The sequence below is a fragment of the Rhopalosiphum maidis genome, chromosome 3, assembly GCF_003676215.2.
Source record: "Rhopalosiphum maidis isolate BTI-1 chromosome 3, ASM367621v3, whole genome shotgun sequence".
Lineage (NCBI taxonomy): Eukaryota > Metazoa > Arthropoda > Insecta > Hemiptera > Aphididae > Rhopalosiphum > Rhopalosiphum maidis.
The window spans coordinates 50649577-50677057 of record NC_040879.1 but is presented as its reverse complement, the minus strand read 5'-3'; the positions used below and the strand labels follow the sequence as shown (position 1 = coordinate 50677057).

Below are 27481 nucleotides of genomic sequence, written 5' to 3'. Positions count from 1 at the left end.
ATTCCTGTGTTGCTATATGTACTGTATATACTAGAAAGTCAATGTAACTCCGCCACTCCGGTGACTGGTAACAGTAGCGGACTGGCCCGGTGTGCCACTATTCTATAACACAGTGGGCCGGTGCCAGCTTTTACGTTTTGGACCAATAGCAAAGATATTATCTATAATTTAAAGTGATATTAATTTAAATTATTATATTGGACATTTTAAGCAGCGGCGGCCTTTTGAAGAAATTGAAAAAACCTAACATAGTCGAAAAATATACGTTTTTCAATATATTGACGGCCGTTATACAATATATTAATATATTATTACACGGTTAGTTGTTACGCGCTACACACAATGCCAATGATGTACACCAAAACACCGTGTTGAGTTGGTTGTCTATTGCTACTTGAACGATTTACACGTGCTCGTCGGCATGGGACCCTGGTGATTAAGACCCACGAATGGGTCATAAATTGGGGGTTATTTTGAGTTTTCCTTGTTTATTTGTTTGCGTGTCAATGTATGTAGGGGTGCCATAGCCCGTAGGTCATAAACGATTAATAATAAATCGATAATATGATAATTTAATAATAATTTCGGGTATAAGGTGGTACAGTACAGACCATATCTAAGATTATGCACGGTGAAGTAGACACTGAGGCCTAATATGAAATAGATGTATAAAATATACATTAAAAAAAAAAAATAATAATTAAATTTTTAAATAAAAATTAACAAAAAACGGAGGAAATGGTATTATTCATACATTTTTGACAAAATAATTTTTGCTAATTGTTGTTAGAAATAGGTAGGTTTAATAATAATTTTAAAACGAATAAAATATTTCTGATAGAGACTAAGAAACTAAAGAGATTTGACATTTTTCACCATTACGTCTACACTTAACGTGTTTTAGATTAATTTTAAGTTAATTTATACCTTTCACGAACCTATTCACACCATTTTGCGGTTACTCGGTATTGCAGTTTTTAAGAGCTCATAATAGCTTTAAATATTAGAGGTCTCGGATCAGAATCGTTTTTCGTATGTGATGCGAATTATTTGAATTCAAATTAAACTTATTAAACGCGTACCTATATTACAGTGACCTATTCAACTGAGAGGTAGGTACCTACACGAACATTTGCACATCAGAGTGACTTCTCTGGCTTTTCTGACACATGTTAATGACATTTATTAAATAAATATTTATTTTCTTCACAGCTTCAACACATCAAATCTTAGTTATATTTATACGAAGGATTTTTGTAATTCATATTTATATAATATACATAGGTACGTACATATACATATTAAAGTGATATAATATAACAGTACAGAGTATATACTTATATGATATAGTGTGCATATACTGCATATGATTGTGATATACTGATATATAGTAATAGTATTATATATAATATTATTAATTCTATTAGTTTTTTATTCGACCGCGAGTCGTCGGAATATTATGCGTGGAATGCGGCAACAGTGAATTGCGTCGTTGCGGCATATGGAATCCTGGTTGTGTGGGACGGAAAAAACAATCGACTGGGTGAAAAAACATGGGTGAACTGCGTAAAAAAACGTTTGAACGTTCCGTAACCACACATTTTTTATAATACGATTGCGGACGATCTTTGGACACTCGTTCAAAGCATTCTTTTTTAGACGAAAAACGGATTGCAATAACTTTTTTGGGCGACGTTGCTAAATTCAGATTTATTGTATATTTTTGACTATTAATTGAGTGGCTCGAAACTATACCAACTATACGCTTAGTAGACCTAACGTTTTTGAGTACAATAATATGATAGTAACAATAATAAGCGTGAGAAATGTTATGGTTACAATACTTGAAAAATGAAAATATTAGTAATAATATTATGTTTTATTTTATTCGACGAAGAAACATTAATTAAATTTAAATTAAAAAAAACATTAACGAAGTAATTAAATTATTTGATTAATCTAATTTTTTTCCCGTTATAAATTTCTTATTTTCATTAAAAAAATATATAAAATAAGATCCTCGTTTATTATATTTTTTTTGTGATATTTGATTGTTGATTCAATTCTAAAATTATCTCAGTTCATCATAGATTTATATATTTATTTATAATACATTCAATTTACTATTGAAAAGTTTGTGCTTGTATTAAAACTGAAATCACTGCATGTATTAGAGTACTTATGCTTGTTGTAAAATTGACCGTAATACGTCCAATGAAAGATTTATAATTCTCCATTGGTAGATCTAAAAAATAATTTTAAATGTAGGAATAAACCCGTAATAGAGTAGATTATACATACGTACACTATTACGGCTTTATTGCGGACATTGCACGAACAAGACAGGTAAAATGATCGTAATTGTGCTATGGAAAAAAGTATACCATTAACTGCATAATATAATTTTTTTTAAATATTTTATCTCAATTTTATAACAAAAATTGAGGCCTGTTCGTGATTATTTAATTTGGAGTTGCATTTAGGCAATTTGAATATTCATTTTCGTCGCTTGGTACCGTTATAGTAAATGATTATAATAAGTATGACTTTGAGTATATAACTAATATAAGTAGTGTTGCGTGGAATGCAGAACAATCTACGCACGTGCACTCTCATGTCAACAGTACTGCTAGACAAACAAATTAAAAGCGTGATTTTATGCTCAAGACACGCGTTAAGAAAACACCTGCTTGACACTTAATAAAGTGGTCTGAATTCAATTTTTTTTTTTATGTTAAAAAGAGTTTTTATTTTAATGGAAATTTAAAATATTTAAAAACTTGAGAAAATTAAAATGTCAAACGTGTTATTATACATCGTGAATATATTGGAATCTTGAACAGTAATTACAATTTACAACTTAACACCCACATAAACATTTTTTAAACCAAATCTTTAAAATCTAATTGGTGGCTAATATTGTTTTCTATGAATAGATACTTAACGATTAACGACAATTATAAATAAACGTATTTCTTAGTAACATCAATTTATTCGAATAATGTTTTATTTTTTAAATTTTTATAAACTATTGATTTTGACGGATCTTTGTACTATTCGTGTTTACATTTTGATTTAAAATATCTCTACAAGACTGAATATTATGACTGGCCAAAATCGTTCGGCAAATTTCATGTACGTAAATAATTAGTTAAAATAATACGTTTTTATCGGACAATGATTTTTAGGTATGAGCTTGTTAGAATGATATTTATCTCTATAATTGAATACCTGTATTATGTCTCCATTAAAACATAAATTACTGTATTCAAAGTTGGATTTTTCTCTGTTTCAGATAAATAAACATATCAACGATTTTTTAATTTAAGTTCAGTTGTTAATATGGTGGGCTTAGTTCACAACTTAAAAAGTTCACTTTTACTGCCTGAATAAGTAACAAACTCCAAAAACAAACTTGCAAATTAAAAGCTTTTGTTAGGTAGGTATCAAATGTTGATAAAAATTGTTTTAGTTCATGAACAAGTTTGATAATTTAATTTAAGATTCCTCATAAGTAGTTTATACTAAATAAGAAAACATCTTAAAAAATATGCGAGTAAAATATTTTTATAAACATTTGAAGTTTAAATTCTTACGAAAGTAGATATTTTAACGAAGAATTACTATTTTAGTTATTTTACCGTAATTCAAAAATATTATTCTTGAGGACTTGAAAATGTTATGTATACTGCTATATTATGATTATTATTTTTATACACTTATAATTACGTTTTCAAATCTAATGTTTTCGACAAAAATTAGTTTAACTTATGTCAAATAACAAATAGTAAAATAAATAAAATTACTTGATTATAGTAGTTTGTTTTATATTTTGTGGTCAGGGCTGAGTTAAACTCTTTCAGCGAACAGTGCAAGAATTATTTTGACACCCTTCCCTTGAATTAAATTTTAATTTTGACTTACCTACAACAATAAGTATTATATTATTACGAAAATAGTATATTTTGTTATCAATACTTGATAGTTGATAACAGTGTGTACCTGTTGTGCATGGCAAATAATTGCCTACCTGCTCTTTGTTATATTCGTAGACTTAATTTGTAAGAGTTTAATCAGTGGCGGCTACAGTAAGTTCATAGGTGCAACTAACTACTAAGGTACGTTAGGCTAGCACCACGACCTAAAATATTTTCTTTTAAATTAGTTCCATACTTTAGTAACCAATTCGTAACCATTCGTAACCTTTAGACCTCTAAAATGTGAGGTAAACTGTTGACAGTTTACTAATTAATGGTATATAACCAAAATAATAATAGTTAGGTATATATGAAAAAACAAGAGTTGCTAAGTTTGAACTTAAAACATTTTTACACCCCTCTAGTTGCGCCACTGAATAAATTTACCATGTATCTATAGGTATATCAAAATTACCAAAATCTATGGAAATTTACATTTATAACTTATTAGTAAGACTAGGGACTTCATGTTCTAAAAAATTTTAAAATATGCTTGCATTTATGCTCGAAAGAATCTCTAAATATGCTAATAAAATATGCATTTAAAAAAAGTATATTTGTAATGAATAATAATAATATTTGTAGATATGATCCATAAATAGATAAATTTAATATATTATATAAATTTTATATATTATCTGAGATAATTATTTTCCTTTTTTCAGATTTATTTTCATTTTACATCGAGTTTTAGTCTAAAATAAAAAATTTAAATTTGTTTAAAAAACAACTTAAATTGAAAAATTTATTTGTTTATTTTTGATATAGTACTAGTTACCTTGAGAATTTAATTGAAGATTGAAGTATTAGATGTTTTCTTAAGTTTGGAATTAAAAACTTACTCATTCATATAATAAATATTAGTCAAATATGCACCACTTATATATGAAAAATGGTCAAATATGCAACTATAAATTTTAAGTTTAAGCTCGTATTGCTATGAAACAAATTTCTATATTACTTAGCTATGTTTTTAATGATTATTTAACAACATGCAAATTCCTAGGAGTCCTAAGCCCTACTTATAAGTAATTATCAAAATCATGTGTATCCGTTGATACACTTGAGGTATAGAATAGCCGCCACTGAGTATAAATGCGTATAATGCATGTCTTTTCATACATTTTATACATATGCATACGCCAAAAATGTCCATACTGTATTACCTCAGAATAGTGATTGATTTTTATTCCGCTTTAGAAAACCGATATGGTGAAAGAGGATAACGAACTTGAAACGGAATCAAACGTTCGTCACCGACGGAATGCTATTGGCGTCCTCGTTCCTGGCTCTAGCTCTGTCCACGTTGTACTTCAACCACAGATGCAATACAGGTATAACATTAAAAACGCTCAATGTTTAATTAATTAAACCTTGCAAATGCTGCAATTGCATAACAAGCGCAATCGGTATCAATTATATAATAATATTATAAGACTCATAGCTTGTAAATAGACATATGCATACGTGGGCATAAAGTAATGCGAATAATTAAATCGAGTTATGTAAAGCTAAGTAAACACAATATCATCAAGTTAGAAATTAATAATTAACAACAATAATGATCTATTTAACATATTGATTTTAAAGTTAATATCGAAAAAAATATTGACTTGACTCAGTTTAAAAAAATGTATTCTATTTTTTTAATTAGTACATGGATCATATTATAAAAAGCATAATATGTTGTGACTGTAGTGTCTATTTATGTATAATATTATTTAGGAAATATATGATTGTAATAACATTGATTATTTTTATGTAAAACTGTGTAGGTGTACGGCGTAATTTATGTACAAAACCATGAAAACCAAAAATGTTAAAATCATTTTTAATATCAACTTAATGAATTATTTTTAAATTATCTAATAAAAGCTAAATATTATTTCATCTAGTTAAACTAATTAGGTTTTTAAGTTGAAAAAAGTTTTAATTTAAAAACTTAACTACATAATATATATATATATATATGATACATTTAAAATAAATGTAATTTTAGTGTACTTAATACTTATATGTACTTTTTAAATCATTCAGACACACATAAGTACATTTATATTGCAATGATAGAATACACAAAATGGACTATAGAGTCGGTACTGAAATAATGTGCATAGATTAATATTATGATATTTCATTATCATCTTATTATGACTCTTAAATATTATACGTTGAAAATAAGCCTACTCGAGTTTTTACCTATATACGAATTGCAGCCCGTGTTTTTTTAAATGCATATTAATTAAAAATATAAAAATAAATATTTTATATTATAGAACTTATTATTTAATTTTACAAAGATCTTCTGTAGAATTATAGCTACAGATATATTAAATGTGTTGTTTTGTATTTTTGATACTGGTCATATATTTTTTTTTCTTTTAATTAATAATTAATATAATGGTGCTGGCTTGTTAAAACTTATTTAAATTTTTTTAATTTCTAAATTCTCATTTGTTAACTTGTAACTATCATTAATAAACAATCAATGATAGTGTTATACATGCCTTAAAAGTTAAAATTATAAACAATAATACATTAATATAATAATTTGTTAAAAATCTATAGGTTTTATGATCGGTGTGCAAAACGTATACACTATACAATATACATATCCGGGCCGAAATTCGGATTAAAAATTTTTTTTAGTTATCTTTGGAATGCGACTAATATACTGACCGATCGACTAATTATATTATTTTCACGTCAACATAACAATTTTAAATTAATTTGATGTAATATTTTTTTTGGCACCCTGTTTTGAATCATTGTTTAAAACATATGTTTTCATTGTTTTAAATATTTATAAATATTAATAGTGCAATTGAGTTAACGTTCCTTCTTAATTTATCTAAAACGACTGTCGACTGATTTTAAACCTATATACATTGATTAAGTATATTATATATTCTATAGTATAATTAATCAATAATCAATTCTATAATATATATATAGTTAAAACTTATAAATTAATAATAATAATTTTCATAGGCGTATTAAATTGTTATTAAATAAATACAAACATTGTTTTTCTTAGTAATTTTCTAAACTTCTTACGATAAATACATTTGAGTTTCAAACATACAAACAAAATGTGTATTTATTTAATCATATTTATATAGTTCTGAAATATTTGCCCCACTTAAAATCGAGCTTATGGCTCTCTCACCCTGCTCTAAATGTGGCCCTGGCTGTAGTTATTACTTATTAACTATAACCAGTGGCGTCATTTCAGTTTTTGTTTGACTAGGGCAATTACTCACTGATTTTCTGACTAAAAATTTTTTCCATGCAGATTAACATTGGATAGTGCCATAGTAGGTGGGGGGAGAGGTGATGGTAAATTTTCAGATATATGAACTTCACACACAGGATTTTGAAGTATTAATTATAAACAATTTTGTCAAATATTTATTAGAATTAGAAAGTCAAATAGAATAATTGAGTAATGTGTAAATAAATAATAAATAGGTAATATTAGGTACCTTTTAATATTGTTTTACAAGAAGTTAGCAATATTTACAGTCACATAATACAGAATATAGATACCAAACATCTGGATTATTAATGTAATATAATTCTTAAAAAAATACAATGAAAGAATCAACAATACATTTTTATTTATAAAATATCAATATTATGATTGATAACAATGGCCTTAGTAGTTAAAAATAAGACTTTTTATAATTTTTGAATGTGCCAAATTGAGGTTGATGTAAATGTTGCTCCTCCTCCAAATTACGCCACTGTCCGTAAATTGGTAATACAGACATATATGATGTGATTTGATATGATGTATTAATCTTACAAAAAAAATTAAAATTTAAAAAAACACCTACATTATTCAGATGACAAGTGGAAAAATTAGTGAAAAAGGATTGACAGGAAATTTATGATTTTTTGATCTACACGGTGAATAGTATTATAATTTATCTCATTTTCAAGATGATTATAAATCACGTACTTATAGATATAATAAATAATAATATAATTTACTGATTATATCCGTGAAACCCCGAAATCCCAAGAGATTTTCGCGTTTGTCTTTGTCACGTGCACGCGTTTTATCATTGTTTTAAGAGTACAATAATTTTTTTCAGAATATAATATTACAATAATTTTTTTATATTACATATACGAGTAATAATTTCATAGTTAATTATTTTTGAAAATAAGTAATTTTATGCTGTGATTTCATTATTATTTTGTAATATTCTATAAAATATAATCAGTATTTGGTACATAAATTATTTACAACGTTAAATCAACTATCCAATATAATTATATAATAATATTTAATATTATTATTTGCGTTGTATATTATTCATTGTTCATGGTACCTATAATGATCAATATTACACTAAAATAATACTTATTATAAATTTGACATTGGATATAGGTTATGATAAATGATAACTAAATTCAATTATACCTACTGTTATATATAATTTTTAACCAGATTTGTATGTTCACAGAGAGCCTTCCATCGTTATCATCTATAAATAATGGTTTGATTGGCAAATTAAGAAGTAGACGGCTGTACCAGAATAAAGAATACGAAGAAGAGAACATATTCTGTTTCACTTCCGGCTGTATAAAAGCTGGTAAGCATAATTTATTTGATACGTATACGTATATACGACTCGATGATGGTTTACATTACATTTAATACAATAAAGTTTATTTTATTGATTAATATAATTTTTTTTTGTATTTATCAATACATCATCTCTGTATAACATGATTTATATGAAACTATAAATAGTATGATACGGAAACTGTTTTACTTTATTATAGCGGCTTCCGTAATCAACAATATGGATCTATCAGTGGACCCTTGTGATGATTTCTATCAGTTCGCATGTGGTAATTTTATAAAATACACTATTATCGATGACGATAAACCGTCGCATACGACATTCAGCATTGCAAGCGATACACTTTTGAACAAGCTGCGAATGATCGTCACTGAACCCATTCAATCGAATGAACAGAAACCTATCAAAATGGCGAAATTACTGTTTAAATCGTGTATGGACAAAGGTGTAATGATCGAATATTTATAATACATCATACAGTCATCTAAGTCTTTTAACAACTACCCATATATGTGTCACGGTAAATGATGTTAAATGGAAATTAACGTTATTCGCCGGTTATTAATGTTATTTACCAAATACACATGTAATTACCGTTATAAACCGGATAATCACATTAATGAGTAATGACAAAATACACAGGTAATTGTTGTTATAGATCAGATATGTAAGTGAATTTCAAATACTATGATTTGAATAGGTATTTTTAAAAATAGAAAATTGCATTATTATTTTCTATTTATTTTTGCAAGTTTTACTGCCATGACATTTACTATTACATAATTTTCTAGCCCCACGGCAGGCATAATGCTTATTATTACAACCAGTCTTGCAATGGTAACGCTAGTTCTCTTCAGAATCCGCAACCGAACTATTACTAGCTGCTTCATAATTAACATAACATCATTTACCTACCGTAACATATATATATATATATTGTTGTATAATCACCATATGAACTTTATGTTAACAGAAAAAATCGAAAAGGATGGCTTGGCACCGATGAAGAAATTATTGAAAAGCCTCGGTGGATGGCCGGTGCTGGAAGCCGATAAATGGGACGGCGCGGAGTTCACGTGGAAGGACAGCGTGTACAAGATTAAAGTAGTAACAGGCCACAGCGTTGACTACTTCATCCGATTCTCCATTATCACCGATTTAAAAAATTCTACGCTGAGAGCAATTGAAGTGAGCTGATCCACATAATAAAATAATATTATTCAACATCAAAAAAATAATATTTTTATTATTATTTTCATGAAGCGGGTTTAACTGGTAAAAATTCAAAGGGGCTAAGACAAATTTGGGGGTTAATTGACGCGCAGCGTATATTACGGAACAACCGATAGTTATAAAGAACTCGATTTCACAAACAATATATTTAGTGTTCTTAAGAGAATGCCAGCGTAGTATTTGTTATCTCTCTCTAACCCACGCGCAACATGGCAAATTTTATGTTCACAAAAATGATTATAACCATATTAATTTCTCAAATTAGAGTGAAATGACCTATTATAAAATTTAAAGTTAAGAACATTATCTAGGGCATCTCATAGGCGTTTTATTGTATTTTTATTTTAAAGCGAGTTATGAGTTTTTTAAGATGTATAAAAAGTTTACAATTTTAAAATACTCATAACTCGCTTTAAAATAAAAATATAATAAAACGCCTATGAGATGCCCTAGATAATGTTCTTGACTTTAAATTCTGTAATAGGTCACTTCACTCTAATTTGAGAAATGAATATGGTTATAGTTATTTTTGTGAACGTAAAATTTGCTATGTTGCGTGTGGGTTAGAGAGAGACAACAAATACTACGCTGGCATCCTCTTAATGACCATTTGGTAATTATAATAAATTAAATTTTTATTTTTCGGTACAAACAAAATTTAAAAACAAAAATGTTATTTATTCAAATGGGCGAACCCAGTTACAATTATTATAGACATACGTCTATGATTTTCATAATATTTTGTTATTACATTACAGATTAATCTTAAATATAATACAACAGTACACATAATAATATAATTTACAGGTTTAAGTATATATAAATGCGATGTTGTGACGATTATGACTGAAATAATTCACTAAAAAACATTAAAAATACAAAAAAAATAAAAATATATATAACAATGAAAAATTAACTTAAATGTGATATTGACATAATAATAAATAATATAATAATAATAATATAGTACATAATATTTATACAGCCAAAAGATTATTTAGGTAATAATTAAAATCATTTAGTGAAATACAGGAAAACAGATCAACATTTAAATCATTTACAAATATACTAATCACTATTCATTACTCATCAGTGTTATTGTAGTTTTATAGTTTACACATTTCGCCTAATTAAAATGTTGTTTCTACGTTCATGAAAAGTAGTAAAACTTTCGCTTAGCCCCTTTTGCCTTTTACTAGTCGAACTGCGTAAAATGATATGACGACATTGTTTGTACCCGACTGAAATTTTAGCTGGATCAAGCGTCTTTAGGACTTATGGGTACTGACGACAAAACCGTGTTTGGGTACCTTAAGTACATGGTGGACATCGCGGTGCTGTTCGGCGCTGATCGGCGAAGAGCTATCAAGGAGCTGAAAGAGTCGTTAAACTTTGAGATAAAATTGGCGAAAATATTGCTACTAGCAGAAGAGCGCCGGGACATCGCCCAGCTGTACAATCCGATGAAAATCGCTGATCTACAAAAAAATTTCCCGAGCATACCGTGGAAAGAGTACCTGGACAAATTGTTGGACCCGTTGACTATTCGGCACGACGACGTTATAATTGTAAGCTCACCGAAGTATTTATCGGATCTCGAAGTCCTACTCTGCAGTACGCCCAAAAGGTAAATATTATACAAATGAATATAATATATATAAATTATAAATAATGTACGACTTCAGGTTGTTTACTCGTGTTATATATTGTTTTTATTGTCGAACAGTATAGTTAAGAGGACTTAATAGTATTATTTTCAAATTTTCAGTGTAAAAACACTCGAATAAAAACGATTACTTATTTTATTGCATATTTACATTGGTTTAAGAGGAAAGACTCTAGCCCAAGTCTGGACATTCCCATGATGTTCTCGTTTAAGAGGATTGTACAGCTATGTAAAATATTGCAACTTTAAAATGTCCATAACTCACTTTAAAATAATAATGTCAATAAAATCATATGTCATTGTTTAGGTAATATTGTTACCTTTAAATTTTATAATAGGTAAATCAACTCTAATATTAAAGCTAACATCACAAAATGTATTCTACTAAACGAAATTTTGTTATGATGTACATTTGTAAGACAGAAACAACACATGTGGGTATGACGTCCTCTTAACAATAATAATAATAATAATAATTATGTAATATTATTTATTAATTATTATGCTCTATATATTATATTATACATATCGTTTATTTAATATAATATCTATGGAAACTTTTGTAAATAATTAATACTGTCAATTACAAAAAAAACTGCATTTAATCAATAAGTTAGAAGACTGTAAAGAAAACTTTATAATAAAAAGAGGAAAGATACAATTATTTAAGTGGTTATTTAATTTTTTGACGAAGGCAGCACAGGTGCTCGTTTGATAAAAATCAATATTTTTAACCATAAAGTTTAATATAACGGAATGCTTAGTTTTTTCAGAATATTATCCTCGTTTTATTTCTGTATAAAGCAGTACCTAATAGCTGATGATTTGTGTCAATATGTTTTGAATCGATAATCTGTAAATAATTCTCGTAATTATACTTATTGAATAATAGGTTAACATTTTCTCTAAATACTATTAAAATTGTCTGTATACATTTGATAAAAACGTCTTAAAAGGTACAATATTTAATATGATTTTTTTGAAAGGGTCCAAGCAAATTATGTGATTTGGAGATTTACCGCCGAGTCTGTCAGTTATCTGACTGAAGATTTGAGAAAAAGACAGTTGGAGTTCATCACCGAGCTAACCGGTAAGACTGAGAGAGAACCCAGATGGAAGGAATGCGTTGGTATTAGTTCTGAAAGATTTTCATTGGCCATTGGGTCGTTGTACGTCAGACGGTTTTTCGACGAAAACATTAAAAAGAACGCTTTAGAAATGGTGAACGGCATTAGGGAGGAAATGTACAAAATATTATCATCGAATGATTGGATGGATGACGAAACACGGTAAAGTTCGACGTTCGATTCATTTATTACATTTACTCAAAACGCTGTTGACGATAAAAGTATTTATGTAAATTGTATTGTTTTTGTTTTATATATTACAGGAAAAATGCGTTAGACAAAGCAAATTCGATGACCAGTCACATTGCATACCCAGATGAATTATTGGACGACTGCAAATTGAATGCATTTTATAAAAATGTAATTCATTAAATTAGACATTTATACCTAACTAGAGCGAATAGGAAATTAAAACCTTTTAAAAATCGTTTCTGTTATGAATATTATGAGTAATCGGTTATAATAAATTATGTATTGTGATTTGTTCTTAGCTTGAAATCAACGAAAAAGACTTTTATACGTCAATATTAAATTTGACTAGATTTGCCACTGACTACAACTTTTCGAGATTGAGACAACCTGTTAATAAATCGGATTGGGTTACTCACAGTAAAACGGCGATCATAAATGCGTTTTATAGTTATGACGAAAACAGTATTCGTAAGTAATAGGTATTACAGTACATATATATACTATACGCGTATATATTAGTATATCTACTTAATATTATTCAGTGTCAAATCTCGTGTTGTCTTTTAATTGGTGAAAAATAAAATAAAACTTTAAAAGGTCATCCATCTGAAATATTTTGGTGGTACCTTTTAGCACGATATCGCTGTATAATATACATATAGAAGCTCACATTTTTATATTCGTATATCGTATAAATATTGTCCATGTTAGTGTTTACAGTTAATGAATAATGTGCCACAAAATAACTACAGAACAAAAACACCTGTAATATTATAGATAAATAAAAGCATTAAAAGTATATGAAAATAGAAACAAAAATATAATAGACTACAGTCAATAATATAAAACGATGAAGACCTCCCCGCGCAATCCACAAAAAATAAATTATACAAAAATATAATTGAAAATCTCATCACAAACAATCATTATTTAGACACCTAATTTATCTCAGATAACCATTCTATTTGAACAGAAGATAAATAAATAGATACTTTTTATCTAAATGATTTGATAAAAAAAAAAAAATCAATATTTCTATTTATAGTTGCACGTTGTCTACTTAAATAATTTTAAAATGGGTTTTCGCCATAAATTTTAATTGCAAATTGCCACGACTATACATAATATAAGTACATAAATGTAGTGATTATTATTACAACCGTAATTATAGTTCTAATTAGTAATTACTGTGATATACTTAAACGGTTTAAATTTTCAGAGTTGCCCGCTGGTATATTACAAGGCGCGTTCTTCTCCAGCGATCGTCCTCGGTACATGAATTACGGTGCCATTGGGTTTGTAATTGGTCACGAAATCACCCACGGTTTTGATGACCAAGGCAGAAAGTACGACAAGCAGGGTAACCTACGGGACTGGTGGGCGGAGGAGACGAAAAAACGCTTCTTGGAGAAGGTCACGTGCATCATCAGACAGTATGGAAATTACACGTCTCAAGAAGTCGGTCTTAAGGTGTGTGCGTACTAAAACAATAGTTTCTCGAGACAACGTTTTTACGTATTTCGAGGTTGAATATTTCATTCGTTTAAAAATTTTAATACTTTTCGTCGCGGGTTTCTATAGGAGGTACCCTACCTATATTATTTAGCTATATAGACCTTCAAAATTCGAATGACTGCGTTGGCCTAAAAAAGCGTTTCTTGTAATTTACTGTCTATGTAGACATTTTTGCAGCTGAATTCGAATCTTTTTTTCCAGAATTAAAATCGGCAACGTAAGCTTACCATTAGATTTCGTCAAAACTTTATTAGGTCTTTTGAACTATATAAAATTGACGGAAGTACCGCGCGGCCGCTTATTAAACCGTCCCACTCGCGGACCTTAACCGCAATCGGCCTCGACCTTTGTGAACCTATATATAGCTACGACCTGACGATTTGCTTTCCGCAGTTAAACGGCGTCAACACGCAGGGCGAGAACATCGCGGACAACGGTGGCCTGAAGCAGGCGTACAACGCGTACAAAGTGTGGAGCAAACGACACGGCGTCGAACCGCGGCTGCCCGGGCTCCGAGATTATACGCCCGAACAGATGTTCTGGGTGAGCGCCGCCAACGTGTGGTGTTCCAAATATCGGCCGGAAGCACTCAAGACCGAAATCACCTCCAACTCCCACTCGCCCGACCGTTTCCGGGTCATTGGCCCGTTCTCCAACCTGGAAGACTTCAGCAACGACTTCCGATGTCCGCTGGGTTCCAACATGAACCCGGTCAAGAAATGTCAGGTGTGGTGAGACCACCGTCCACCCGCTGACCGTAATGATATTTTATTATTATTATTAATACTATTACTATTATTGTTATTATTAAAAGTGGTACATGTGCGAAATTAAAATAGCATTTTAATAAATAAATATATATATGTGTGTGTGTGTGTGTGTGTGTATTAAAAAAATATCGTCACGCGCGTGTGCCTTACATACTATTATCATTAGTACAATAATTGTAATATCATAATACATAGACCTAAGATATTATTATTATATTCCTATTCGAATATACGATAAAACCTCTCATCTCATCTCGTTTCACCACGTTTCACCACGTTTCACCCACAAAATATTCCCATCGAATACTTATTGATTTTTCTCTCTCTCACGAATCGCCCTCCCCAAACTTTTGTCTATTATAGACCTCTCGCGAGTTTTGTCTGCGATAATTAATTAATTTACACAATTTATCATTTCTATTCTTTTTTATCGTCTAAAAGTTTTATTATATTTACCTATATTGTTATTATTGTTTTTTTAACGTACGACATGGCGAGTAATAGTACAAAATTATAGTTTACAATATGAATATTATTATGAAACAAATGGAGCTTGTATAAATATTTGATTTTTCAATGTAGTGAAAAGAATAGTAATTATAACAAAAGAATTAAAAAATAAAATATTTTATTTCTGTAATAATTGGTTACTTGTATAAAATTATAATTTATACGTTAACAAAAAAATTGTACATAAGCTGTGTATGATTTGGCAAACTTGAAATTACTTACAATACAAATATTTTAAACACATTTGAATAAATGTCTACTATATATACCTAACTAGTTATATACTATATAATACTTCGACTATACTCTATTTAGCTTTTCTATAAGACTGTATATAACCACCAGCTGCAGTTAGACTTGTTTCTCTGGATGTAAATTACGTCGCCTACAACAAGCATAATATTACAACGTACGAGTACCCGCTAATTTTCACACTGACAGATCACATGGTGAACATTTTAATTTTCAACTTGCCTGATTCAAATTTTAATTCGTCGTTTAGTATCTATTGCTACAGAATAGGTACAAGTAGAGAACTTCAAGGGCGCCCGCAGAAATATAAACCAGTGGGGTCGAGGAAGTAAGTCTACATACTTAAGCTATGCAAGTAGTAGGTAATAAAGTAATTAATATTTAATATTAACTAAAAGAGTGGGGAAGGGGAGGGGTATTCCCCACGGTCGCCCTTGGAGATATTTACAACAACGCGTACCTATGTATTTTAGAAATCTTTAAAGTATTCCACTACTATAGTACTATCCCCAGTACAATATATTTTATGCTCCATAGTACCCTCACAAAAATTAAAAAAACAACTCTTAAAAAGGTCCCATAATAATATATTACGTAGATAAAATATTAAATTATAAATAAAATTTACAATTTAATTGATCATCAGTTTATAGAAATATGTATATCTTTATTTTTTTGTGTAGAAAAACAATTTTATAATATCATTTAAACTTCACTTTAGTCTATAGGGTACCTAATGTTAGATATGGTCTATAGTGCGTAGATAATATCTATAAAGTAAATTTGATCAAGTAGGTAAAGTAGGCACTTAGAAAACCTTTTGCCATCACATTATAATATATTATTATTTATTATTTTCTATACACAATATTTTTAAAATATATTTGCATAAATATTAAACTGCAAACCTTGTGTTATAAAATATATATGTAAATGGATCTGTAAGTGTAAATAACAATAGTATGTATTATGATATAATAATAATTAATGTTTTAACTATTACTATATTATTAAAATGGAGCATTTTTTTATTAAAATCAGTATTATACTTGTAGGTATCACAAACAAATATTTTAAGCTTTGATGGTTATTCTATTTACAATAGTAAAGTTTTAAGGTCCTACGATTTATAATGTTGGTATCTACATGTAGTTCAATCAAAAATGATGTAAATACTAGATACTCAGAGAAATTATACTAACTCTAGCGATAAATTCAATAGTGAATCCCCATTCAAATTCATCTGTGATATTTTACCAAAATATATGTCATATACCAACTGTAAAAAATAAATACTTAATTATCAGATAAACCTTCTAAAAACATATTTGAATTTGTCTTGAAAACAATTTATTCACTTTTTTAAAATTAAATTCATTAGATTTTTAAATTTTGAATATAAATTTAAAAAAAAAATGTATATTATTAAGTGGGTTTTATTGAATAAGTATGTTAGTTAAAATGAACGGCAATAGATTCATACTTTTGACAAAAAAAATTATTATTACTTTTTAATTAATATTTGTGCAATGCACCATTGTGTACAGGAGAACTTCTGTTGTTTTACACAATCACATAGATACATGAAAATTACATATTTATTGAATTCCTTGAAAACAGTTGGTATTAAATTCTCTTAGGCCTTTAATGAGAGGAATATTTTTTAGGTATGAAAATAATAATATATTTGATTATGACTATGTAATAAGCTTATTTTTCATCATAGGAAAGTAAAGGTCCCGTTTAGCAACAAAATTAGTAAAAAAAACACATTTTATTTTAAACGATATAAATATAAAGTTAAAACTAGCCACATTAAGTCCATCTGTAGCTAATGTTCATAAATTGTATAATAATATTATACAATTATAATATTTAGCTATACATTCCATAAAATGAATGTCATCATAGCACATTTGGACAGACTCCATATTGACCACAAAGAGAATTATACTTATAATAACTAAAACTTTTTAACACAATAAAAATGCATTTTAAAGTGAATAAGCGTATATATTTTAATAATTTTATTTTAAGGGAGGGGAATCATTAAATTATAAAAATAAAACCATGATAAACATAATATATACTGATGCGAAAACAAGTGAATAGTATTCATATTTCCGGTACAATAACTTAAAAATAATAGTTTTATATAATATATATAATAATATTTATGTAAAAATTACAAAAACAAAATAATGTAATGCGCGCTCAAACCATAGCATGTTTAAATTCGATACCATTAAATCAAATAAAAATCACACTACAAACAAATTATAGCTTGTTATACAATAATGATAAAAAAAAAATAAATACATAATAAGACTACTCAACCCAGATTGACAATAATATTGAATCATAATATAACCACTGTAATTAACATACTACGTTAAATGTATCAATATTTTTAGTAATTACAAAATACATTAAAATATTGGTACATAACCAAATTATTGGGTACTAAAATAAGTACAAAAAAAAAAAATAATAATAAATAAATAAATAAAATATACACGAGAATTCAACTAGTTTACAACGACCAAATTTTAAATTGAAATAACAGAAAATATTTTAGAATATTAGTACCACATAATAATTTTGAATTCTGAAAAAGGGTTGAATTATCTAACAAATAGCTTAAAGATATAACAAAGTACAATAATCTTACATTATTAAAAATAAACTAAATGTAATTCTTACTCACTATTTTTTTTTTTTAACAGCATCATACATAATTATTATCATTATACACATAATATAATATTCACATCTACTGTGACTACCCACAAAGACAAAACACAATCAATATGAAATAGCAGCATAAGAATTAAAGGACAATCAAAACTTTGGTAAATTGCTTAAAGCTATTGATTATTTATGGATGCGTAAAATTAGTAAAATAGTTATAATTCAAAGAAAAATAATAATTATAATATGTTTGACAATAATAAGCTGTAAGGGATAAAAACAAAAAAAAAATTTTTTAAAAGAGAATTGATGTGCTTGATAATATTTAAGAATAAAATAAACTAAAGACGCCTTAATGTAATAATGATATAAGTTATGTTACATTGAAATTAATAATGAAATACTTAAGTACTGATATAAGTCCGCTAATGACGATCAATAAATAGAATATCATTAAAGTACACTTGTGCGCAACTAGGTAGTTACACCGAGAAAAAAAATTAGTTTAATACTTAGTTAACTATAAATTTTAAGCAACAATCAATTGTTGTTTAATTAGTTGGTTAGATTCTCAAGTGACAACAGCTTAGTAAAGGTGCTATCAAATTACAATAATATTATACTTACATAATAGTTATTTAAGTGGAATTATACAAAGAACCATAAGGTTTCTATTTTTTTCACTTAACACTTAAGTACTAAGCCCTTAAAAATTCTAAATTACATTAATTCGATATTCTTAAATGTGCTTTAGGAAAATGTTGTTTTTATAAAAAATATTAAAAACAGCAAATAATCCATTGCAATCATTATGAATATTTGGACGAAATTCTGATACATTTTGTTTCAAATTTATACTCTGTCGATTTTAACGACAGAATAATAAATTATCTTAAACTAACAAATTGATAAATCAACAAAACGATAACTAAAAAATCTACCTATACACAAATATTTTTAAAATTAAAAATGTTCTTTTCAACATTTAAAATCACTTATCATTAGGTAAAGGAAATTCAAACAGCAATTATGGCTTAGAGTTCGCATTAACTATAATTCAATAATTATATTATAACCATATACATTATTTGAATGTATAAAAATTGTAACTTAATGAGAGTACATTATACACTGGTGCATAACGAACATAAAAATATAAATTTGAATAAAACTAGACACCATAATTGCCTATTATGTTTGTGTATGTACAAACATGTATACATACACATACAATAAATACATATACATAGTTACAACTAATGTATATAATATTTACTAAATCTAAACAGGAAGTGGCGGTGGGCCTAACAGAGAGTTTGGTGTAGGAGAAAGCAGTTCCTGGCGGTCACGATCACGTTCTCGGCCTGGGCGGAATGCCTCCAACAAAGCTTCAACTCTATCTTCGCTTGGGCTCCATCGCTGACACCCAGCATTGTTTTGAAGCCATACAACTAAAGTGCTTGTGGGAGAACGAATATTTACATCTGTCCTAAAAAACCAAAAAAATTTATGAAATAAATAATTTTGAATGATTCTTGTGTGATGCAAAATGTTAAATATATACTTTGGTACACTGTACTGGAAACCATGTCTGTAATAATGTTCATATGCTGGTATAACCACTTGACGTCGCTTGAATTGACTAGAGTCTAATTTTTGAACAAATGTTGTTTCACCATCAGCCAAAAATATGATGAAAGACAAAGGTTCGCTTGATTCAGATAACAATCGATCAATATGATTTAAAGCCGCTTCAATTAGATCATCACAGTGTATAGGAGGATTTACTACAAATGAACCGCTTACAGCGTTTAAATCCAAAATTGATCTGAATATAAAAAAGTTATTAATTATTATATAAATTATTTTTTTATCATCCACTGGAACAGAACATTCTTTTGATAAACATCCAAAAATTATAGTAAAAATAATAATTTTTATAGAATAAAAGCTATTTCAAAAAAAAATAACTACTACTAAGAAAAGCACACAAACCCTCGGGATCCAAAATAGGCATCGGTGTCTGGAAACGCTGAGCAATACTGCCGGAAATAGCAATTCAGAGGTGACGCAAAACATTCAAATGTCACACCAAAATTCCTGTGCAGAGATTCTAGAATAGGCACTGGGACTGATACTTGTGTATCAGGACTATTGGAGCAGAAAACACTGTACCTTTTCAACAAACACCAAACTCTAGCCATGAAGTTTTCCATTTTTTTGTCTTCATAGCAACTGTAGCGATACAGTTGTTCCTGTAAGTTATCAAACATTTTTAATATTTGATTACTATAGTAGTTCTGTTGTAAATAATCACAGTCACAAAATAACTTACCAACTTTTGTAGGTACACAGTATTGATGAGTAATCTTTCTCCATTAAACCGGACATAAGTCTGTTCTTTGTCAGCCATGTATTCAACAGGAGGAAGACGCGGAGCAGGTGTGACAAATTGTACAGGATAACACCAGACCTTATGTAGAGTTAATACTGCAGGAGCTGGCGCTATTTCTAAACACATTTAATAATAACAATATTTTATTAGAAAGTTGTTATTTTCTACTAATGAATATTAAATAAATACTGAATTAAATTGATTAATTCATGTTTAGTTAAATACATAATGCTTAGGATGTTCATAAATATTGTATACGTGACTAAAATTAAAAAAAAAAAATAGTATTAACTAACCTGTAATTCCTTGAGCAATCAAAAGCTCACTATTTTTTTCTTTGACCTTGCGAGCATATTCCACGGATAAATGGTACACCTTTGAGCAGATGCCTTCCACAGAATCTTTAACAGTTTGAGCTATATGCGGTTGACATTGCATCTGTAAAATATATTAAACGTTTTACTTATTTTTTTTTTAAGCATTTATATGTGAATGTGATCATTACTTTAAGATGGTTTAATCGTTCTTGGAAATCAACATATGTAGCACCTACTGTTTTCCTCAACCATTGCAATGTATCTTCAGTGTTCCATTTTACAACTTTTCTACTTTCTTGTAGTGTGTTTCTATATAAACCACAAATTAATTAATTTATAACAAATAAATAGTAGTCAAATTTAACCATACATTTATTTTAGTTTAAATAACTTTCTATTTAAATATTTATTGAAAATAAAATATATTAAAAGTATTCAAAAATATGCTTTTTTTTATAAAAAAACAGTAAGACAAATATAAAATATTCCTGATTACTAATGCTATTCAAGTCGTCTAGATCATTAAGTATAGTTACTGACATAATACTTTCCTCAAGAAAATTCTAGTTCAGCAACTGATAACTATTTTAATTTTTATGAAAAAGTTTTTAACATTTTAAAACTGAAGAATGTGGCTGCAAAAATAATTTTCCTTGTTCATGAATACTCTAATTGCTCTTCTACTTGCCAGACTTTTCTGACCTTATATAAAGTAATTTTTAAATATTCGTAATATTGTAGAATTCTTTTTGGATAGTCTAATATAACAATTTGGGAATCAATGAATGTTTTAATAGGCAAAACAAAAAGTATTTTACAAAAAGTTTAATTTTATAGAAACAACTTATTTCTAAAATTATATTCTAAGCTCTATGGTCATAGCATGAGCTAAGTGAAAATACATAGTGGGAGAGATGCAAGAGCAAACATTGTTAATTGAGTTAAGGAGCTGTGGCAGTTATTTGTGAATTAAAGATAAAGTAACTAAAAGTGATAGAATTCAATTAATTAAATGCAAATTGATCTGTTGTACCATTGTACATAATAATCATATGTATTACACATGAATATACGCACAATGTATATTTGGAAAAAAAGAAAATTGCCTTGTTTCTATGCCTGAAAAATATTCATACCTAGTGAACAATTATTTTAGTATTGATTATCAATATTTTTGGTTTACTTAGATCCAATACAATATTGATATCACAACTTCATTGTGCTAAACATTCATCTTTCATATAGGACAATGTTAAGAAAATTAAATCAAATAATATACCTAGACTCAATAAGATTTTTGGCTGCTTCAGCGTATATGGACAATTGTTTCCGAGCATCTGCAGTATACTTAGGCTTTGCCAATCTCAATGGTATATCATTCATTATTTCATTATACATTCTTAAAGATACTTCTGGATAGCACTGAGAGGGCAACAATGGATCAGTACCAGTATCAACCACTTTTCTCTCAATAAGCCAACGATTGAAAGATTCTTTTGGTGCATTGATGTCTAGTTATGAAAAAATATTTATGAATGCAACATAATTCTAAATCACAAGATTAAACCACAGTACTTACTTTCTCGGGACTGACAAAGTTCCTGGTAACATTGTCTTAATTTTGCTACTAAATGTCCACGATAAAACTCGATATCTGGATGTGGCTGAGACATCATGGATGGCGATCGCTCAAATATAACAACATTTGTAGGTATTTCAAGTTCCCACGGACCACTATAAACAAATAAATTTAATTGGTAATTTACTTAAGTTAAAAAAGCAAAGCAAATTTTGTTTTACAATGTACATGTTATGGAGAACACAATTATTTTTATACATAGGAATATAATTTTATTCATCAGTCATTAATATTTTTTTTGATTAAAAATATGGGAAATTTTTGGATACAAAATATTTATAAATTATGACTATATAAATAGCATTGGATTGAGTTTTTTGAACATCACATAATGCATAATATATAACAATAAGATATATTTGTTAATAACTCGATAGTGTATATTTGTTTAAAAATTACCACAGTCGGCACAACTTCATGAACATACATCTTATTACGAGTAAGAAATTATGGAAATGGAATGTATGAGAGTGAAAAACAAAAATTATTTTTAAAATTAATGAACTTAAGAGGACTTCATGTAAAAACTCAGTTAAATGTATTTTTTTAAATTATTCTTAAATAATGTATTCTTAGAAAGTTTTAATGAACCAAATCATAAAAAGTATAAATGAAAACAAGTCAGGTTAAGTAAAACCAGTTAAGGTAAATGTTTAATGAGCAATTATAAGGTGACGGCTAAACTTAATTTTAAAAATGTATAAGTACAAGACAAGTCCATTTGAATTAAGTTCCAAAAAAAAAAAATCTTGAAATTTTCTGAGACAAGTCCCAAGTTTTATAATTGTTTATTTAGATATCCTGACTTTTATAATGATATTATATACTAATTGAGTCCCGAGTTTTATAATAATTTATACTTATTGAGTCCTGCTGATTTTTATAAACAAAATATGTTAGTTGAGTCCTACAAACTATTATAATGAAATATACTAATTGAGTCCCTCCAACTTTTAAAATAATATATAGTCGAGCCTCAATAACTCAAAAAACTTGAAAATTCAATTTTTTTTTTATTCCCTAAAAATATAAATTTGAGTTAGATATCTCAAATAATACAAATCTCAAAAAAAAATTTTTTCTCCCTTCAACTTCAAGTTAATGCAACTGACTGTAAAATAGAAAATATTCTATTTGAGTCCCGACTAATAATATATACTAGTTGAGTCCCGTTGACTTTTATAAAAAAATATGATAGTTGAGTCCCGTTAAAAATTATAATGAAATATACTAATTGAGTCCGATTTCATAATATACTAGTTGAATTCCTCCAACTTTTATAATGATATATATTAGTTGAGCTCTACTTTTTATCAGATATACATTCATATATTCACACACAATGAATATGGGTATATATTTTGTTTTTATTTACCATTTAATACATAGATAAATATGTGTGGAAAATATAAGTATGATACACTGGCCATACAATTATATTAATTTTTAAAGAAAAAACTTACGTTAGTATCATTTTTTTTGTTGCAGGGCCTAAGACAATTTCTTCTGCAGGTCTTTTTTTCAATAACATTGGATTAGTTCCATTATGTTGACCATCACTTGTTATCCCCAAAGGATCTGATTGAACGTCAAACTAAAATGGTTAATTGAATATTATAATACAATACTATGATTTATGGCTGAGTTTATACACACTTGTCTCAAAGGTGGAAATTCCCAAAGAGATTCACCAGTCAACTTATTCCAAAAATAAGGCCGATTCTCACGTTTACTCCAAAACTTTTTCCATCCTTGCTGCAACAGCTCTAATGGTAATTCAGGTTCAATAAACGTATTTATTGGCAAGCCCTAAAAATTATTACATTATGTTTAAATAGATAAAACTTTTTAGTATAGGTTATGGTAAGTAAGTTACTGACATGTGGTGTTTGCGGGCTTGTGTGTATGACACTTGGATGTGGACTAGAATTATTTATTGGGATGTTATTTTGGTCCAAAATACCAAGTGAAGGTTGAATTTTTATTGGAACTGGTATCATAATATCATGTGATGGCATTGAGTTCCATCCTTGTACATTGTTCATCATTTCTTGTTGGTCATTCATTTCATTCATTTTGTAATCTATAATACACAATGTAAAGTAATACATTAGTCAAAATTATTTGTCCTAAAGTGCATAAAAATAGCTCTATGGACTTAGATACTAAATTAAGAGAAAATATTAGCACTATAATTTTAACATTTACCTAATTAAAATGAATTTAATTTACAACAAAATTAAATGTGAAATTTCAAAATTGAATTTGTTTTAAAAAAAATTACAAATAATTACTAGATCAAATTGTTTTGAATCATTTATAAAACTAAAAAAATATTTTAATCTATCAGATTACTTATAACTTAAAAAGATATAAATAAAGCTGCACTAGTGTCTATATTAGTTTTAGTTTGCTATGCTAAACTGAATACCTATCTGTTAACATTAATTGTAATTCTAAATATTAAAAAATTTAAAAAAAAACTTTTTTTAAAACATTTTATCATACAAAATTAAAAAAACCTATAGTTATTACAATAATTATTACTTATTACAATTTTGAAAATGTTTCTTTTTTAGGTAGATACCATAACATTTACAATCTAATTACTTTAATACTATAGTATTTACTAATTTTACCTTAGTTATAAAATTAAATATTTTTAACAAATATGATGTTAACCATATAATTACATTTATAAGAAATTTCTAGTTTCATATAGTACCAATATAATACTGTCAATCTAATGGTAACAATTATAGTGTTGAAAATATTTAGCAAACAAACATACACATATAATATTTATAGAATTACATTATCTTTTGATTTCATAATTGAAGTACCCAAGTTACTTAAATTATATTGGTAATACCTAATATAGAATATAAAATCTATAGACATACCGTTTTTCATAGAAGGTAAACAGTTTTGGAGCTCCATGATTTGTTTAGTTATCTCACAGGTTCACAAAAAACATAACTACGGTGTTCAATGTTGTGTTGGCACAAATAACCTGTAAAAAAAAAAATATAAAAGTAGTTAATAAAATTTAACCAATTACCCAGGTAGGTAGTGTACATAAACACAATACCTAATATTTATAACTGAAAAATATAAAATAAATTGAAAAGAGCTTAGGTAAAGTAATATATTCTTTTCAAAGTATATTTATGTTTAATATGTATTGTATTATAATAATACAATTACCGTAAAATTTAAATATCGAGAAAATCTGTAACACATTGAAGCTGCCAAGCGATCGACTAACTCGTAAAAATTAACAAAGCATTGGAAATACATTAGAGTACCGACTGCAGGGCAAAAACACCAATCGGCTGGTAACAGACGCGCAAACACTGTAGTCTCGGACCGCAGGGGAATGCCGAAGAGGAGCAGGGATCAAACGAGAACACGACACAACAGATGACGGTGTACGAATGCTTAGGGTTCCCAAGTCAAGGACCAAGGATTAAGGGGACAAAGAACGGACATAAAAAAAAAAAAAAAATTAAGGACAGGACGTCCCGTGATGGTGGACAGCATACGTGCGGCGGCTGTTGGGTCGTCGTGCTCGTGCGTCCGTCGTCCAACAACTGACGACGGTTAAAAGGCGAACAAAGGCGACTACCAACGCGCTCAAAACGGAGGACGGACCGAAACGCGGGAGCGATGCGTACGCGCCGCGAAAGCGAACGGGACGCGCGCTGCGGCGACGGGGGCGCGCGGCGGATGATTTTCGATGACTACGTCTACACTCACCTCTGGTTGAGATCCATGGGAAAAAGCCACGAAGCGTCAGAGTCGCGGTCCCGCCATAACTGGTCCGACGACGACGACGACGCAAGTGAAATAAGGAACGCGACAGCCGCAGAGACGACCAGCCGAACGACAACGAAAAGTAAACTAAATTTGATAATGATAAAAAGTCCTTTCCATTGCGTTGCGTCGTCACCGCCAGCCCGCCGCCACCGTCGCCACGACCACCACCACGGTCACCGCGCGCGCCACTTCACCACCGCGCCACCCACAGGTAGTGCGAGTGCGCGCCACCGAGACAATAGCGGTCCGTGGTTATAGTTGTAGCAGCCGCCGCCTCCGTTACCGCGGCGCGCGTAAACGGCCGCCTCCATGCGCGCGCGCTCTCTGGTGGCCGACTGGCGACTCGCCGCACAGTTTGGTGGAATATAATATTGTGACGGTGGTGGTAGCGGCGGCGGAGGCGACGACGACGGTGAGCGTACTTTCGGAACTGCGCAATTAAATTTCGAAAACCGATTTTCCCGGAAAAAAACAGTTTTTGAATATCATTATTGCAAAGCATACGCGGGCGGCGCAGTCTGAGGAGGGTGGCTTTTAGGACATGTCGTGGGAGCACATATTATTATATAATTGTGACGACGGTCCAGACTACACGCGTAGGTAACGTTTTTCGCGCTAAACAAACCTACCTTATACGTATTATATAATTATTATATATATATATATACTGGTACAATACACACACGCACGCACACGTATTATTCATTTAATATTATATTTCGGCGACATTTTATGATAGTTTTGATTATTAATCTCATTTTACAGGCGTTAGGTACGACT

General features: G+C 29.0%; 2 protein-coding genes across 2 annotated transcripts; one reads left to right on the top strand and one right to left on the bottom strand.

Moving 5' to 3' along the window:
• Positions 1–5226: 5226 nt before the first annotated feature.
• LOC113557067 (neprilysin-2-like) lies at positions 5227–15043 on the top strand. Its single transcript, XM_026962358.1, has 10 exons — positions 5227–5311; positions 8453–8581; positions 8775–9020; positions 9549–9763; positions 11062–11435; positions 12461–12763; positions 12865–12961; positions 13093–13261; positions 14013–14263; positions 14702–15043. The coding sequence occupies exons 1-10, from the start codon at positions 5242–5244 to the stop codon at positions 15041–15043; spliced, it is 2196 nt and encodes a 731-aa protein (XP_026818159.1). The 5' UTR covers positions 5227–5241.
• Positions 15044–17962: 2919 nt separating this feature from the next.
• On the bottom strand, positions 17963–26807 carry LOC113556012 (phosphorylated CTD-interacting factor 1). The gene is made up of 13 exons (XM_026960703.2): positions 26642–26807; positions 25786–25895; positions 24763–24965; positions 24539–24691; positions 24346–24476; positions 22823–22977; positions 22523–22754; positions 21432–21552; positions 21223–21364; positions 20867–21042; positions 20527–20786; positions 20096–20359; positions 17963–20020 (listed from the first exon to the last, which is right to left on the bottom strand). Exons 2-13 carry the CDS (start codon positions 25820–25822, stop codon positions 19813–19815), a joined length of 2082 nt encoding a protein of 693 aa, XP_026816504.1. The 5' UTR covers positions 25823–25895; positions 26642–26807; the 3' UTR covers positions 17963–19812.
• Between the last annotated feature and the right edge of the window lie 674 nt (positions 26808–27481).